The 17631-nt window shown below is 42.4% G+C and overlaps 1 protein-coding gene across 2 annotated transcripts in view; it reads right to left on the bottom strand.

The window, feature by feature from the left end:
* Positions 1 to 17631, bottom strand: part of LOC121544850 (reticulon-1-A-like) — a 50474-nt gene that overhangs the window by 9039 nt on the left and 23804 nt on the right. Inside the window, exons 2-3 of one of the 2 annotated variants that reach the window (XM_041855053.2) lie at positions 13838 to 14554; positions 12943 to 13617 (exon numbers count right to left, since the gene is read on the bottom strand). In XM_041855053.2, the coding sequence (XP_041710987.2) occupies positions 12943 to 13617; positions 13838 to 14554 (1392 nt within the window). Of the gene's footprint in view, positions 1 to 5684; positions 6036 to 12942; positions 13618 to 13837; positions 14555 to 17631 lie in introns of those variants that run through there. The other variant, XM_041855055.2, reaches the window with a different exon arrangement.

Here is a 17631-nt window from a genome sequence, read left to right as displayed (position 1 = left end):
AATGACACAAGACTGCCAAGCAAGGACAAAATTAAAGTGACGATCTTATTCAAAATGGTGGATGGGTATCTCCCTCCACCAGACAAGAAGATGGAGTTCTTTCCGATCATTTATTTATTCTCTTATCTATAGTCCGCAGCATATGACTTCATTGGCAGTATACCAACTACTGAGTGGGTGTCGCAGCAGATCTGCAAGGTCTGTGAGGGTGTTATGTGACCGATAGTGAGGATGAAAGATGCAGGCTGAAATGTACTGCTCTACTAAAATGCTTCAGCTCTGTGAGGATCTGGTGAGCACCTGCTTGATGCAGTTACCATAGCTACGGTGCTGCATTTTCTCCCCCTCCACTCACTGAGAGAGAGAGGAGGAAGGAAGGTGAGAGAGATAGATGGATGGAGAGAGCGAAAGCGCTCCCTGGGGAACTGAAACAGATTCACTTGCTCTGAATTTGGGGAACGAGGGACACGTAACGTGTCTACACCGACACACACCCAGCCATTATTGTTCAACACAAAATGACGGTTTAACATGGAGGCAGGAAGCCTTCAAAACATGGACATATTTTCTAAACGCTGCTGATAGAACCCGACAGGGTTTAAATACCATTATAAAGGCTTAATGGAGTTTGATGGCTGAGTTTGGTTTGTCATCTAAAATGCCAATCGTTGACACATATTACAAATCATGCAACTGTCTGGAACTAGCCTACAGTTTCTTTTACTGACAAAATACCACCAAGGAAGACTACTGGTGAACAATACTGTTCTCAAACTAGATGGTAATTTAGCATTAAGTAAAATTGTAGGACTTTTTTTTACCAGGTTAAAAGTATTTTTGTGGTAGTTGAACCAATTGATTAGTTCTGATTTCAGATCTGAGTCGCAGAGAAGTAGATTTCATAATATCTTAGAAGATATTTCTGTTCTGATTTGAATAGCAGAGAAGTAGACTAATATTTCATACACTAAGTTGTTGGGAAAGTGGTAAAAGTAGCTGATTTGTGTCAAAAGTTACATTAATTCCTAATTGTGTTCCTAATTTCATCATTTTATGTATAGCTTTCTCCCGATCAAACAATGAATGTAAAATAGTTCAATCTCAAAGTTGTTTGAATAGCCAAAAAATTTAAGGTAGCCAGGGTAATAATGAGAGAGAACAAACAATATCAATAGCCTATAGAAAACATCTAATGACCAGTTTAAGCTTATTAAGAAATAAATTATCCATGCGGGCCAGGAAAATCCCTCCACGCGAAGTTGAAAACCAACTGGCCAATAACCTATCCTCCTACTAGGTCTATCATAAAAGCTTTAAAACAAGTTTAACGTTATGAACAGTAGCTTATTTCCCAAATTGTATAGCCTAAGATGGTGTTGTCCTAAAGTTGCCGCTTTCAAAAATAACAAGAATGAAAGTCTATAGCCTAGGCTATTCTCAAATCACAGCTTTATAAGAGATGGAACAAACTATTATTATTCCATTATTTATTTATTATTTTATGAGGCAAATAAAGCCATTTTATTCAGTTCTGAAAACTGGTAGACTGCTTCTATCCAGCCCATGATGTTAACCTAACTCACTACGGTAGGACCGTTCCTTATCAGACTGTCACTGCTCTGTACGGTAGGACCGTTCCTTATCAGACTGTCACTGCTCTGTACGGTAGGACCGTTCCTTATCAGACTGTCACTGCTCTGTCATGTGTACGACACACACACACACCTATTCCATGCTGAAGCTCCTCCACCAGAAATGAATATTAGAAAAGATTTGCCTGCCCATGCGTTCAACAACATTATCTTTCATCATGACTCATCCAGTTGTAGCATTCGATTTCGTGCTATAGCCCAACGGTTGTTTTAGTCAAATATTATTTATTTTTCATTGGTTGGCCAATAGGGGGCGATACCATTGTATGTGATATACAATGAACAAAATTATAAACGAAACATGCAACAATTTCAAAGATTTTACTGAGTTACAGTTAATAAATTAGGCCCCAATCTATGGATTTCACATGACTGGGAATACAGATATGCATCTGTTGGTCACAGATACCTTTAAAAAATGGTAGGGGTGTGGATCAAAAAAACAGTCAGTATCTGGTGTTACCACCATTTGCCTCATGCAGCGCGACACATCTCCTTCGCATTGAGTTGATCAGGCTGTTGATTGTGGCCTGTGGAATGTTGTCCCACTCCTCTTCAATGGCTGTGTGAAATTGCTGGATATTGGCAGGAACTGGAACACGCTGTTGTACACGTCGATCCATAGTATCCCAAACATGCTCAATGGGTAACATGTCTAGTGAGTAAGCAGGCCATTGAAGAACTGGGACATTTTCAGCTTCCAGGAATTGTGTACCGATCCTTGCGACATGGGCAATGCATTATCATGCTGACACTATGATGTGATGGCGGCAGATGAATGGCTCGACAATCGGCCTCAGGATCTAGTCACGGTATCACTGTGCATTCAAATTGCCATTGATAAAATGCAGTTGTGTTCGTTGTCCGTAGCTTATGCCTGCCCATACCATAACCCCACCGCCACCATGGGGCACTCTGTTCACAACGTTGACATCAGCAAACCGCTTTCCCACACAACGCCATACACGCGGTCTGCCATCTGCCCGGTACAGTTGAAACTGGGATTCATCCGTGAAGAGCACACTTCTCCAGCATGCCAGTGGCCATCTAAGGTGAACATTTGCCTACTGAAGTCGGTTACGACGCCAAACTGCAGTCAGGCCAAGATCCTGGTGAGGACTACGAGCACGCAGATGAGCTTCCCTGAGACGGTTTCTGACAGTTTGTGCAGAAATTCTTCGGTTGTGCAAACACACACAGTTTCATCAGCTGTCAGGGTGGCTGGTCTCAGATGATCCCGCAGGTGAAGAAGCCAGATGTGGAGGTCCTGGGCTGGCGTGGTTACACGTGGTCTGCGGTTGTGCGGCCAAATACTCTAAAATGACGTTGGAGGTGGCTTATGGTAGAGAAATTAACATTAAATTATCTGGCAACAGCTCTGGTTGACATTCCTGCAGTCAGCATGCCAATTGCTCACTCCCTCAAAACTTGAGACATCTGTGGCATTGTGTTATGTGAGAAAACTGCACATTTTATAGTGGCTTTTTAGGTGCACCTGTGTAATGATCATGCTGTTTAATCAGCTTCTTGACATGCCACACCTGTCAAGTGGATGGATTATCTTGGCAAAGGAGAAATGCTCACTAAACAGGGATGTAAATACATTTGTGGCCAAAATTTGAGAGAAATAAGCTTTTTGTGCGTATGGAAAATATATCAAAAGTTGTATGTTAGCACACTATTCCAGACCGGTCTGTACGTTTTAAAGTTTGAATGACGTTTCTAGCTTAAATGGTGTAGGAGGGATGGCGTGCTCATAATAACTAGCCTATAAGTCAGAAGTATGACAAAATATTTAGAATGGGATGTTTGCTATCGCAAGTCCCATTGATAATTTGTTCAGCATCCAATTCCCTTTTATTAGGCTTAGCGCTAGATAGCAGGCTTTGCTTTCACATTGGTACTGCACAGTAAACAATTGGTATAGGCCTATAGCCTATTTCACAAAGTGAGTCATGGGTGAGGTTCTGTCAAGCTCTCTGGTTTGTAGAGACCCTGGGGATTATTACTGTCCCTCCCAGCCAGCATGAACACAGGATGTTGAACCAAAACGTACAGGAGGTACAGTGGACAGGAGGTACAGTGGACAGGAGGTACAGTGGCACGCAGCCAAACCCTGATCACTGATACAGGCCTATATGATTTCTGCTTCTGATACTCAACAAGCTGATGCAATATTCCTCACTCTTCAGGTTTGTAGTCAGATGATGTTATTCATTTTTAGGTAGAGACAGAGTGAACCAGTTTGAGCCTGACCCGGTTAGACCACTAAAGTCATCGACACTGCCTCAAACCATGCCCCAAGCCAGCATGATCAAACATGTATCCAAGCCTGTATGTCTTTGCTTCAACAGCTTATTCAAACTAAAGAACATCCAACTGGTCAATTTTATCCTTGGGTATTTGACTGTATGAACTTATAATGTTTAGAGGCAAATAAAGGAGAGTGAATCACTTTTAAACAAACCCCATCAGACAGGTGATGACATAGGCCTATTCCTAACACCTTATTCCATAGATGGGTTAACTGACAACGTCACGAGAACGATGCACACGCTTCAATGGGGCAGAAGTCTGTGAGTTGTTGTGATTCTGGATGGCCAGATAGATACCAACAATGACAAGAAACTGCCATGTGGGGAATCGTAAGTATCTCATTTCAGCTAGTTTAATCTTGTTCTTGATACCATGTCTTGTTTTGAGGTGTTTTGACTGATTTCATGTCAATGCTAATATGGCTAAAATTCACTAGCTAGCTAACTAACAACTGTAACGATGTATTTTAGAAACAACAAGTGCTCATTGTGTAAATTTATGTTTTCAATAAACATTGGAGACGAAATATAGTTTGCATGTTGTCAACAAGCTAAGCCAAACCAGTCTTTTTTGCCCCATAGTTGCGCGCCCATCGCTTTTTTGTTGCTAAACAACCAACCCGTCTATAGTGAAAGCTCAGTGAATACAACCTATTATGCTCACAACTCTCAGTCACTGAATGAAAGGAACTGGTTATTGTTGTTCAATGAAAATATACTATCTACGTAGGCCTGTTTGGCTCCTTCTGTGTATTTTTTATAAAGAGATTTATAAGCTATAGTCTTACATTTTAATTTTGAGATTCTATTCTATTCTCCATTTTAAATCTTAAAATCACTCACTGTCATTCACAGGTAAGGAAAAGGCAGACCAACCAACCCCATCTCCCTCCTACACGCAATATAATAAACATGGCTGCTATAGAAAATGACAGCCAGTTGGAAAGGCAAGGATGAGGAATTAGGGAAACCATTTTCTCTCTTCATCCCTCTTCCTAACCAAGAGGCAATTCTAATGCACACCATCATGGAGAAAAAGGCAGACGGAGGCTGTGCCTTTCTCTCCGTGTCGCTGCAAGGTGCCATGGCAGCCGATGGATGAGACTGATGTAATCAGGATGGGTGTGCCATGGAGACAGTCCGTCAGTGCCGTCCGGATGCTCCGACAGCCTCGCACACAAAAATAGCTCAATGTCTCCGCCATGAAAACAGCTCCCCCACAGAGCCGTCACACCTGGAGGTTGATGACAATGACACACCTTGGTCCAACATACCGTTTCACATTAACACAGAACACAGACACACAACAGACGTCTCACAGCATGTGTGCATACATTCATCATCATAAACAGCGACGTCTCACACCCACCAACCCGCTTTTCCCCTTTGTCTCACACGGCAGAGAGAGAGCGTGATCAGGGCGTCTGCTTTGAGACAGAGCGGGGGGGGGGGGGGTGAAGGTAAACAGCTAAGCCTGATCACCCAGGCCCCGACTAACACACATCATGGATACCACCACAACCATACATGCAACATCCCCCTTTCACACACACACATACACAAAATTAGAGCTTTGCACTCACAGCATAAATAGGCTACATATGCGCCTCATACATACACACAAATCAGATCACCACTCACAGCCTAGATACACACACTCCTAACACACAGAAAAGGAAACAGATACACACAATAAACACAGCAGAAACATCAGTACCCTGGCCTTTCCAGCTACTCCAGGAGCACTCCTTCTTGGTAACATCTGCTGTGGCCTGCATGCTGATGATCAATCGCCCTGATTTTCCTTTCTCTTAGTCTTCTCAGTTTTTTTCTAGCTCTTCCTCTTCTTGTGCCACTGATTCACTCACTCATCCCACAAAGGCATGAATGGTTGGAATGATGAGATGCGGGAGAGATGCGGAGACGAGATGGAGGAAGGGAGGGAGTAAAGGTTTCCAAAGTACTGCTGGCTCGCGGAAAACACAGACTGATGCTGTGGAGCAGTGTTAGCGAGAACAGGAGGAGGAGGAGGGGGGGTGATCGAACTGTAAATGCCACACCACAGTCGCTACTGCAGCAAATCATCCATGCAATGATTTAGTGCCGGGGGGGTAGGCACCCCTTCACAATAAAAGTCCCCATGCTTATCCTGATTCTCAGAGCAGACTAGGTGGTGGGCGGGTGGATTGGTAGTGAAAGAGTTAACCAACATGCCCTTTGATTAAGCTCAGTCGGAAGCAGGCAGATGCACTGTCATATTTCCTAGCCCACCCCTCATGCTTCCGTTTTTGTAGCTAGTTTTATCATGATCAATATTGTATAGAAGATAATTTACGGATAAGGTGCCAGGTTGAAATGACAATTTAAAAAATCTGACGTCATCCTTCACAGCATTGAGACTGTGGGTAAAAGGTTTTGTGTTAAGACTGAGGATTCTATAGGCTACTGCTGGGGAAGGGACCTAGCGTAGTCTAGGAATATTCTAGCAAATAGTCCTCTGCCCTTTGTACACTATGTACAAAATAATGTTTAGGCTTGCGGTCAATATGACACAAATACTGTAGTTATTTTCAATATGTCTCACTAATTATTGAGCAGTGTAAGTGCTTGTCTTTTCAATAATGTATCAATATACACACTGTAGCCTACAGTAATAGCCCTCAAAGGTTTACTGCATAAGGCTGTGGTTCAGTTTGTGTTTTAGGTTTCATGCCAGTGTAGGCTGAAAATATATTTGGTATCTCAGATTGTTCTGGCAATTCTCACATAGAAACCTCATTAGGAGGAAAGGATGTTTGACATGCTTTTTACATTTATATCACAAACCATTTTTGAAAAAATCATGATGAGTGGACATTTTAGGCCCTTTGTAGACCTATACATGCCTCCTGTAAGACCCTATGATCTGTAAGCCATACATGATACAGACATAATCTTGGTGTCATTATACTCCTTATAGTGTGCTCTAACATATGGAGTATGTCTAGATTCTGAAAAAAAATGTCACATTAATTTATTCAACAAAAAAAATATTAATATGAATATCTGAAAAGTACCATTTTTGATTTAGTTAATTTTAAGACAATGTTTGGAACAATATACTCTACAAGTACATCACATTTCCAGAGTGGGCTCTCTGCTACATTGTATGAGCACCACCAACAACACAACGAATGGGAAATTGAATTCAAAGGGTGATTTGCTGAATGAGTAATCGTAAAGGAGGGCTGTGACTTCATGAAAACTTAGATCACAGAGGCCTATAATCACTCATAAAATCAATCATAAAATCAATCATAATGTGTCTTGTGCATCCCACATCTCACTACCAGGTAAACATCATATTTAGTCTTGCCCACATTAAGTACAAGTTTTAAACGAACCAGGGCTTTTTGTAAGGCAACAAAGTCAGATTGCAGCTCTACAACGCCTGGTCTACAGTTGGGGCAATGGAATTTAATTCCCTATAATGTCAATTTCTATGTACAGTGAGGGAAAAAAGTATTTGATCCCCTGCTGATTTTGTACGTTTGCCCGCTGACAAAGAAATGATCAGTCTATAATTTTAATGGTAGGTTTATTTGAACAGTGAGAGACAGAATAACAACAGAAAAATCCAGAAAAACACATGTCAAAAATGTTATAAATTGATTTTACATTTTAATGAGGGAAATAAGTATTTGACCCCCTCTCAATCAGAAAGATTTCTGGCTCCCAGGTGTCTTTTATACAGGTAATGAGCTGAGATTAGGAGCACACTCTTAAAGGGAGTGCTCCTAATCTCAGCTTGTTACCTGTATAAAAGACACCTGTCCACAGAAGCAATCAATCAATCAGATTCCAAACTCTCCACCATGGCCAAGACCAAAGAGCTCTCCAAGGATGTCAGGGACAAGATTGTAGACCTACACAAGGCTGGAATGGGCTACAAGACCATCTCCAATCAGCTTGGTGAGAAGGTGACAACAGTTGGTGCGATTATTCGCAAATGGAAGAAACACAAAAGAACAGTGAATCTCCCTCGGCCTGGGGCTCCATGCAAGATCTCACCTCGTGGAGTTGCAATGATCATGAGAACGGTGAGGAATCAGCCCAGAACTACACGGGAGGATCTTGTCAATGATCTCAAGGCAGCTGGGACCATGTCACCAAGAAAACAATTGGTAACACTATGCCGTGAAGGACTGAAATCCTGCAGCGCCCGCAAGGTCCCTCTGCTCAAGAAAACACATATACAGGCCCGTCTGAAGTTTGCCAATGAACATCTGAATGATTCAGAGGAGAACTGGGTGAAAGTGTTGTGGTCAGATGAGACCAAAATGGAGCTCTTTGGCATCAACTCAACTCGCCGTGTTTGGAGGAGGAGGAATGCTGCCTATGACCCCAAGAACACCATCCCCACCGTCAAACATGGAGGTGGAAACATTATGCTTTGGGGGTGTTTTTCTGCTAAGGGGACAGGACAACTTCACCGCATCAAAGGGACGATGGACGGGGCCATGTACTGTCAAATCTTGGGTGAGAACCTCCTTCCCTCAGCCAGGGCATTGAAAATGGGTCGTGGATGGGTATTCCAGCATGACAATGATCCAAAACACACCGCAAGGCAACAAAGGAGTGGCTCAAGAAGAAGCACATTAAGGTCCTGGAGTGGCCTAGCCAGTCTCCAGACCTTAATCCCATAGAAAATCTGTGGAGGGAGCTGAAGGTTCGAGTTGCCAAACGTCAGCCTCAACCTTAATGACTTGGAGAAGATCTGCAAAGAGGAGTGGGACAAAATGCCCTCCTGAGATGTGTGCAAACCTGGTGGCCAACTACAATAATAATAATAATAATAATATGCCATTTAGCAGACGCTTTTATCCAAAGCGACTTACAGTCATGCATGCATACATTTTTGTGTATGGGTGGTCCCGGGGCTCGAACCCACTACCTTGGCGTTTCAAGCGCCGTGCTCTACCAGTTGAGCTACAGAGGACCACTACAAGAAACGTCTGACCTCTGTGATTGCCAACAAGGGTTTTGCCACCAAGTACTAAGTAATGTTTTGCAGAGGGGTCAAATACTTATTTCCCTCATTAAAATGCAAATGAATTTATAAACTTTTTGACATGCGTTTTTCTGGATTTATTTGTTGTTATTCTGTCTCTCACTGTTCAAATAAACCTACCATTAAAATTATAGACTGATCATGTCTTTGTCAGTGGGCAAACGTACAAAATCAGCAGGGGATCAAATACTTTTTTCCCTCACTGTATAAAATGTGTCATATCATTAAAATTACCAGAGAGCCCACTCTGGAAATTTGACTTGTTTGAAGAGTATATTGCTACATACAATATAAAAAATGGTTGAATGTGAAACATTTTAATTTCAGAATCTAGACATACTCCATATTTGAGAGAACACTATAAGGAGTATAATGACACCAAGATGTTGTATCATGTACGGTTCATGTACAGGTCTAAAAAGGGCCCAAAATGGCAACTTTCATCATGACTTTCTCAAAAATGGTTTGTGATACAGATGTAAAAAGCATGTCAAACATCGTTCCTCCCAATGAAGTTACTATGTGAGAATTACCAGAACAATCTGAGATACCCAAAATATTTTGGGCCTACGCTGGCGTGGAATCGCCACAGTGATGCATGTAGACTTGTAACGAGCTGTGTGCAACACAGACAGTACCACGTCTAAACAGTGTCTGTGGGCTTGGATAGAGAATAACTACATCATCATGATTTTTAATGTTAACATTGACCCCTCTATTTCAGTGACATTGGTGCAGTCTGTGCAAAGACAGCTCTGTTGACATCCCCCTCACACCTTCTGCTCGCTGCACACCTTCTGCTTGCTGCAGCCTTGAAAAAGCTCTCTGCCACAGCAACAGCCAATGGGCAAAGAAAATATGAGCCTGTGCTGTGCGCTCCCCTTGGGATGGTGTTGCCATGGCAACTGCTGTGGAGCTGCACAGGCTGTGGTACATGATGTCTGCTCTGCTTGTATTCTCTCTAGCATACACACGGACCTCTGTTATAGTCTATGGTGCCCTGCACCACCTAGTGGTGAAGAATATCAACTCCATCAAATGGTTTGACCTGCTTTTAGAGATTCGAGAACCTTCTGTGGTTGTCTGTTTGTAAACACCAGGAGAGGGGAGGGGCTTCGACTTTTCCTCAAGCACATCATAAATGTTTTCATTTCTCTTTATTCTCCCCGTCTGAATAAAGAGTGCCAGTTACATACCATAGGTGGATATTGTGCCGTGACAGCTAAGGAACCATAAAATAATAATAAGTGAAATGTGATATTTTTGTCACTGCATCTATCCGCACATCAAATGAATCCCCTTAAGCGTAAGTCGATGTGTGTGTGCCCCAGATTTGACATTACAGGATTCCATAAACCCACTGTTTACAACAAGGATGAAAAAGAAGCAAACAGAAGAAAGACAAATAATACCTGGCAACTCAAAATGTCCCGGTTAACACACAGAGAACTCGCTGGCTCAATGTGGTGCAAAGTGGTCGGTGGCGTGATCTGTGATGATGTCTGTCTGAGTGAGTTACTTCCTGACGTGATGATGGTACTGGGTGTTAGGAGACAGATTGCCTGTTTGGGATGTGGGAGTGAGAGAGTCAGGGCTGTTTCGAAACAATTCTATATATATCCAATGAGAGTGAGGGATTAGTTTATATTTTTAATGATATAGAGGCTCAGCCTCTGTTGATTATCATCATAAAAATGCCAGACTCAGACATGTTTTGTAACTATAGCCTACCACCAGAGGGAAGCAGATCTTGAAATCATGCAGCAGCTCAAAATCCAAGATGCTCACACCCACCACATCAGAGAGAACGGAACTAGCCGTCTCACAGCAACCCTTTTCATTTCCAACCTTGTCAACACAGCTGAGATAACAACACACTGTGACCTTCCATTCTATCTCTTCTGATGCATCACACACTCAGGGCAGTAAAAACTATTAGAGGGATTCCATTGTCATAGCAACAGCCTGGTAAAAGACATGCAGTTACTAGTGTTAAAACACGGCAAACCACACAGCCACTGGATTCTCCACTGACAAACAAATGCACCGATAGATACCGTACTACCTATTCCATAAGATAGTAGAGAAGTTTCTGGAATGTTGTGATGATATACACTACCAGTCAAAAGTTTGGACGCACATACTCATTCAAGGCTTTTTCTTTATTTTTACTATTTTTTACAATATAGAATAATAGTGAAGACATCAAAACTATGAAATGACACATATGGAATCATGTAGTAACCAAAAAAGTGTTAAACAACTGAAAAAATATTTTATATTTGAGATTTTTCAAATAGCCACCCTTTGCCTCGATGACAGCTTTGCACACTCTTGGCATTCTTTCTACCAGCTTCACCTGGAATGCTTTTCCAACAGTCTTGAAGGAGTTCCCACATATGCTGAGCACTTGGCTGCTTTTCCTTCACTCTGCGGTCCGACTCATCCCAAACCATCTCAATTTGGTTGAGGTCGGGGCATTGTGGAGGCCAGGTCATCTGATGCAGCATTCCATCACTCTCCTTCTTGGTAAAATAGCCCTTACACAGCCTGGAGGTGTGTTGGGTCATTGTCCTGTTGAAAAACAAACAATAGTCCCACTAAGCCCAAACCAGATGGGATGGCGTATCGCTGCAGAATGCTGTGGTAGCCATGCTGGTTAAGTGTGCCTTGAATTCTAAATAAATCACAGACAGTGTCACCAGCAAAGCACCCCCACACCATAACACCTCCTCCTCCATGCTTTACGGTGGGTACTACACATGCAGAGATCATCTGTTCACCCACACCGCGTCTCACAAAGACACAGCAGTTTGAACAAAAATCTAAAATTTGGACTCCAGACCAAAGGATACATTTCCACCGGTCGAATGTCCATTGCTCGTGTTTCTTGGCCCAAGCAGGTCTCTTCTTATTATTGGTGTCCTTTAGTAGTGGTTTCTTTGCAGCAACTAGACCATGAAGACTTGATTCACACAGTCCCCTCTGAACAGTTGATGTTGAAATGTGTCTGTTACTTGAACTCTGTGAAGCATTTATTTGGGCTGCAATTTAAGAGGCTGGTAACTCTAATTAACTTATCCTCTGCAGCAGAGGTAACTCTGGGTCTTCCTTTCCTGTGGCGGTCCTCGTGAGAGACAGTTTCATCATAGCACTTGATGGTTTTTGCGACTGCACTTGAAGAAACTTTTAAAGTTCTTGAAATGTTCCGTATTGACTGACCTTCATGTCTTAAAGTAATGATGGACTGTTGTTTCTCTTTGCTTATTTGAGCTGTTCTTGCCATAATATGGACTAGGTCTTTTACCAAATAGGGCTATCTTCTGTATACCCCGCCTACCTTGTCACAACACAACTGATTGGCTCAAACGCATTAAGAAGGAAAGAAATTCCACAAATTAACTTTTAACAAGGGACGCCTGTTAATTTAAATGCATTCCAGGTGACTACCTCATGAAGCTGGTTGAGTGAATGCCAAGAGTGTGCAAAGCTGTCATCAAGGCAAAGGGTGGCTATTTGAAGAATCTCAAATATAAAATATATTTTGATTTGTTTAACACTTTTTTGGTTACTAAATGATTCCATATGTGTTATTTCATAGTTTTGATGTCTTCACTATTATTCTACAATGTAAAAAATTGTAAAAATAAAGAAAAAGCCTTGAATGAGTAGGTTGTCCAAACGTTTGACTGGTCCTGTATAATGCAGAGGCAACACAACTGCAACAAGGAAAGATATAAAGATAACACGGCTTCAAGGAGGGATAATAGTGTATTTAGGTGGGTTTATCACCACAGATTGTATGTTGGAATGCAGGCTATAAGGGTTCATGGACAGCACTATTCCAAAAATAAATAGGCTACAGAATACCATACAAAATTCTGTATTAACAGACGAGGACAAGTTGCTGAATTACAGGACTTACCTTTCTGTTTGTCAAAGCCCTCCATAAAGACTGGCGCAGCAGGTTTGGTCAGGTCTCCCTTACCCTCCGTGATGTACTTGTCATCCAGGAGGGGCCTCTCAGACCTCACCTCCGGGGGCACGGCAGCCGTGGGGGGTTTGGGCTTGGTGGGGCGATCCTCTTCTATCTTCATGGGGCTCCTGCTCTTGTCATTGGATGATTTCATCATGGAGCTCGTGACAGGCTCGGCTGGGACCTCCTCTGGGGCGAGGCGGGCGGGGGGCGCAGCGGTGGGGATCAGAGGTGAAGGGGTGTTGACACCCTGTTTGGGGCTGGACCCCTCTCTCTTGGGGCTCTCCTCATTGGCAGACTCAATGAAGAGCTCACTGTCCAGCTCAGCCTCCCTCTCCTCCCTCAGGATGCTGTAGGATATGGGCCCCTTGGCACTGGGGGGGTTGTCGAAGGGGTTGCCGGCCTTGCTGAAACCTCCCTTGCTGCTGGGAGGCTGCTCGAAGGGGTTGTTACTGGACTTGGTGCAGGGGGGGCTCCGCAGGGGGGGATCCTCAGAGACCAGCTCTATCTCAGAGTCTCCTGACTCTGCACTACTGCCATCCTGCTCCCTGGCCTTGGTGGAGCCCGGGGTCGGCTTGCTGCTGGGGACAGCCTTGAACAGTTCTTGGGACGGGGATTCTTTCTCTGAGAGAGAGAGGGGAGAGAGAGCGAGAGAGAGAGAATTAGATCATTAATAACAAACACTGTTTTTGTCCTTTTATGATGTGTTGTAAACCTTAACCTTATATTTTTACCAAACTTGGATTTCAATCATAGTTAAACCATAGTCCAAGACCATAGACCATGGTGATGGTGTACTCTCTAACTCACTAGAACACAGTAGGAGAGCGTGGGCGATAGCTACCTGTTGGGGATGCATTGGGGGAGGAGTTGGGGCTGTCGTCCTCTGGCTCAGACAGTGTAACGGTGGGAACGCCCTGCAGGCCCAGGCTGAGGATGTTGTCAGACACATTGGCCTGCGGGGGGGTGGGTTTGGCGGTAGCAGGGGGGTTGGACTCGGTCAGGGTGATCTTCACAGGGCTAGCGGTCTGGGGGGTGCCCAGGTTGCGGTAGGAGCGGTAGTCAGAAAGCTCCTCATCCTCAGAAGGCTCCTCTACGTAAGGAAAGGAGTGAGAGTCAAGCGCCGGGCCCAGGTTCTCTTCCTCTTCCTCCTCCTCAAGTCCTGCGGGGCTCTTATCCATGTAGCCTCCCAGGGAGTCCAAGCCAGACAGCCCAGTGTCTACTAGGCTATGCAGGGGCCCCTGGCTCTGGCGCTGGTTGTGGACGTCATCTCCATGGCTGATATCCATGTAGTTGTAGGCCTCGGTCTTCGACTCGGAGCCCCCCAGCAGGGACTTGGGCATCTCATCAACCAGGTCAGTGGTCGTCTTGGTGTTGGAGGAACCAAAGATGCCGTAGGAGTCGAAGGTGTCCTGGGAGGAGGGGCCAGAGGAGAGCTTCAGATCATCAGACAGGTAAGAGGCATCCTGGCCTGAGGGATGGCTCTGATTGGACAGGAGCGAGGTGTACAGGTCACCATCATCACTCATGGGCTTCTGGAAAAGGTCAGACAAGGCGTCACCTAGAAGCAGAGAAATAGTGGATGGACAGTGGATTTAATCACAGACCTCAATTGGATAAGGCAAACTTCAAAGTATGGAAATGTGGATAGATGAAATCCACAGATTATAATACTGTTTTAAATACCTCAATGGACCATAAAGGAAATCACACTACAAACTATCACCCTCATGCTCTTAATGAAATCATGAATGTCATGGATATATTGGAACTAGTGGATATATGGAGGCTTAAATATCCTGACCTGGTGAGATATACATGGCGGAGACTCAAACAAGCTAGTCGTCTTAACTTCTTTCTTATGTCATTCTCGTTGGCACCAAAAGTTTAAAAAGTGTTGATAGGGGACAGAATGCGGTCGGACCATCAGATAATTGGCATATACATTACTCTTACTGAATTTCCACGTGGGCGAGGATATTGGAAATGTAATCAAAGCCTATTGGATGATAACTTGTTTTTAACTAGGACAAAGGAATTTATAACTGAATTTTTCTGACATAACATAGGTACAGCAAATCCCCTTATTGTATGGGACACTTTTAAATGTGCCTTTAGAGGCCATGCAATTCAGTACTCATCTCTAAAACAAAAGCAATTTATGTCAAAGGAGTCCATACTAACAAAGGAAATAGAAGGTCTAACAGAACAGATAGATAGCAATAGAAACTGTATCATAGAGGCTCAGAATAAGTTAGAGGAAAAACAAAAAGAAATGGAGGAACTTATTCAAGAAAGATCAAGTGTTATATATTATAAAAATAAATCAAACTGGATGGAATATGGGGAAAAGTGCACCAAATTATTTTTTTATCTTCAACATAGAAATGCTACCAAAAATAATTGACTGAAACTAGTCACCCATGATTCACCAAATTATATTTTGAAAGAGGAAGCAAAGTACTTTAAGCATATGTTTTCGTTTCAGTCTCCTCCATCTCCTCTAACCGAAGCCAATTGTATGGATTTTTTTTCTATTGATAATGTAAAATTAACAGCCGTACAGAAAGATTCATGTGAAGGTGAAATTACAGAGGAGGAACTTCTTGATGCAGTTAAAGCCTTTAAGTCTGGGAAAGCTACAGGGCTGGATGGCATACCAGTTGAGGTATACCAAACCTTTTTGACCGTTATTAGCATGTTTTAACCACTCCTATGTAAATGGTAGATTATCAGACACTCAACAAGAATATCTGATTTAATTATTACTGAAACAGGATACAAGTGGGAAATATAAAGATCCAGTCCATTAAAAAGGAGGCCCCTTACACTTCAGTGTGGTGATGCAAAAATTCTAGCAAAATGTATAGCACATAGAATTAAAAAGGTATTGTCGGACATTATTCATCCTAATCAGACAGGTTTTTACATGGACGATACATAGGAGATAATATAAGGCAAGTACTGGAAACAATAGAACACTATGAAAAATCTGGGAAACCAGGCCTGCTATTCATAGCTGACTTTGAAAAGGCTTTTGATAAAGTACGACTGGAGTTTATATATAAATGTCTGGAACATTTCCATTTTGGAGAATCTCTTATAAAATGGGTTAAGATCATGTATAGTAACCCTAGGTGTAAAATAGTAAATAATGGCTACTTCTCAGAAAGTTTTAAACTGTCAAGAGGAGTAAAACAAGGTTGTCCACTATCGGCATATCTATTTATTATGGCCATTGAAATGTTAGCTATTAAAATCAGATCCAACAATAATATCAAGGGATTAGAAATCCAGGTTCTTAAAAACAAAGGTGTCATTGTACGCTGATGATTCATGTTTTCTTTTAAATCCACAACTTGGATTCCTCCACAGCCTCATAGAGGATCTAGATAATTTTTCTAACCTCTCTGGATTACAACCAAATTATGATAAGTGTACTATATTACGTATTAGATCACAAAAAAATACAACTTTTACATTACCGTGTAGTTTATCAATAAAATGGTCTGATGGTGATGTGGATATACTCTGTATACATATCCCGAAATAATAAATAAATAATCTCACTCCAATACATTTTAATAGAAAGTTAGCAAAAATAGATAAGATCTTGCTACCATGGAAAGGTAACTACCTGTCTATTTGTAGAAAAGTCACCCTGATTAACTCTTTAGTAATATCCCAGTTTACCTATTTGCTTATGGTCTTGCCTACACCTAGCGAACAGTTTTTTTAATTATAGGGGGGGCTTGCCTGTTTTGCATGTTATTTTGGCATTAATACGTGTCACATATCAGTTTGCAAACAATGTTAAAAAAAATATATACAGTGGGGAGAACAAGTGTTTGATACACTGCCGATTTTGCAGGTTTTCCTACTTACAAAGCATGTAGAGGTCTGTAATTTTTATCATAGGTACACTTCAACTGTGAGAGACGGAATTTAAAAGAAAAATCCAGAAAATCACATTGTATGATTTTTAAGTAATTAATTTGCATTTTATTGCATGACATAAGTATTTGATCACCTACCAACCAGTAAGAATTCCGGCTCTCACAGACCTGTTAGTTTTTCTTTAAGAAGCCCTCCTGTTCTCCACTCATTACCTGTATTAACTGCACCTGTTTGAACTCGTTACCTATATAAAAGACACCTGTCTACACACTCAATCAAACAGACTCCAACCTCTCCACAATGGCCAAGACCAGAGAGCTGTGTAAGGACATCAGGGATAAAATTGTAGACCTGCACAAGGCTGGGATGGGCTACAGGACAATAGGCAAGCAGCTTGGTGAGAAGGCAACAACTGTTGGCGCAATTATTAGAAAATGGAAGAAGTTCAAGATCACGGTCAATCACCCTCGGTCTGGGGCTCCATGCAAGATCTCACCTCGTGGGGCATCAATGATCATGAGGAAGGTGAGGGATCAGCCCAGAACTACACGGCAGGACCTGGTCAATGACCTGAAGAGAGCTGGGACCACAGTCTCAAAGAAAACCATTAGTAACACACTATTGGCCACAGATAAAATGACGTCAAATCACGTTATATGTACAGTAGCTTTGATTGGACTGATCATATCAACATCATACTTTCAAAATCTTAGCTAGCAATCATCATCATGAATCAAGTTG

Source organism: Coregonus clupeaformis, chromosome 29, assembly GCF_020615455.1.
Source record: "Coregonus clupeaformis isolate EN_2021a chromosome 29, ASM2061545v1, whole genome shotgun sequence".
Lineage (NCBI taxonomy): Eukaryota > Metazoa > Chordata > Actinopteri > Salmoniformes > Salmonidae > Coregonus > Coregonus clupeaformis.
Note: the sequence above shows the minus strand (reverse complement) of the source record. Positions and strands in the feature narration are given on the sequence as shown.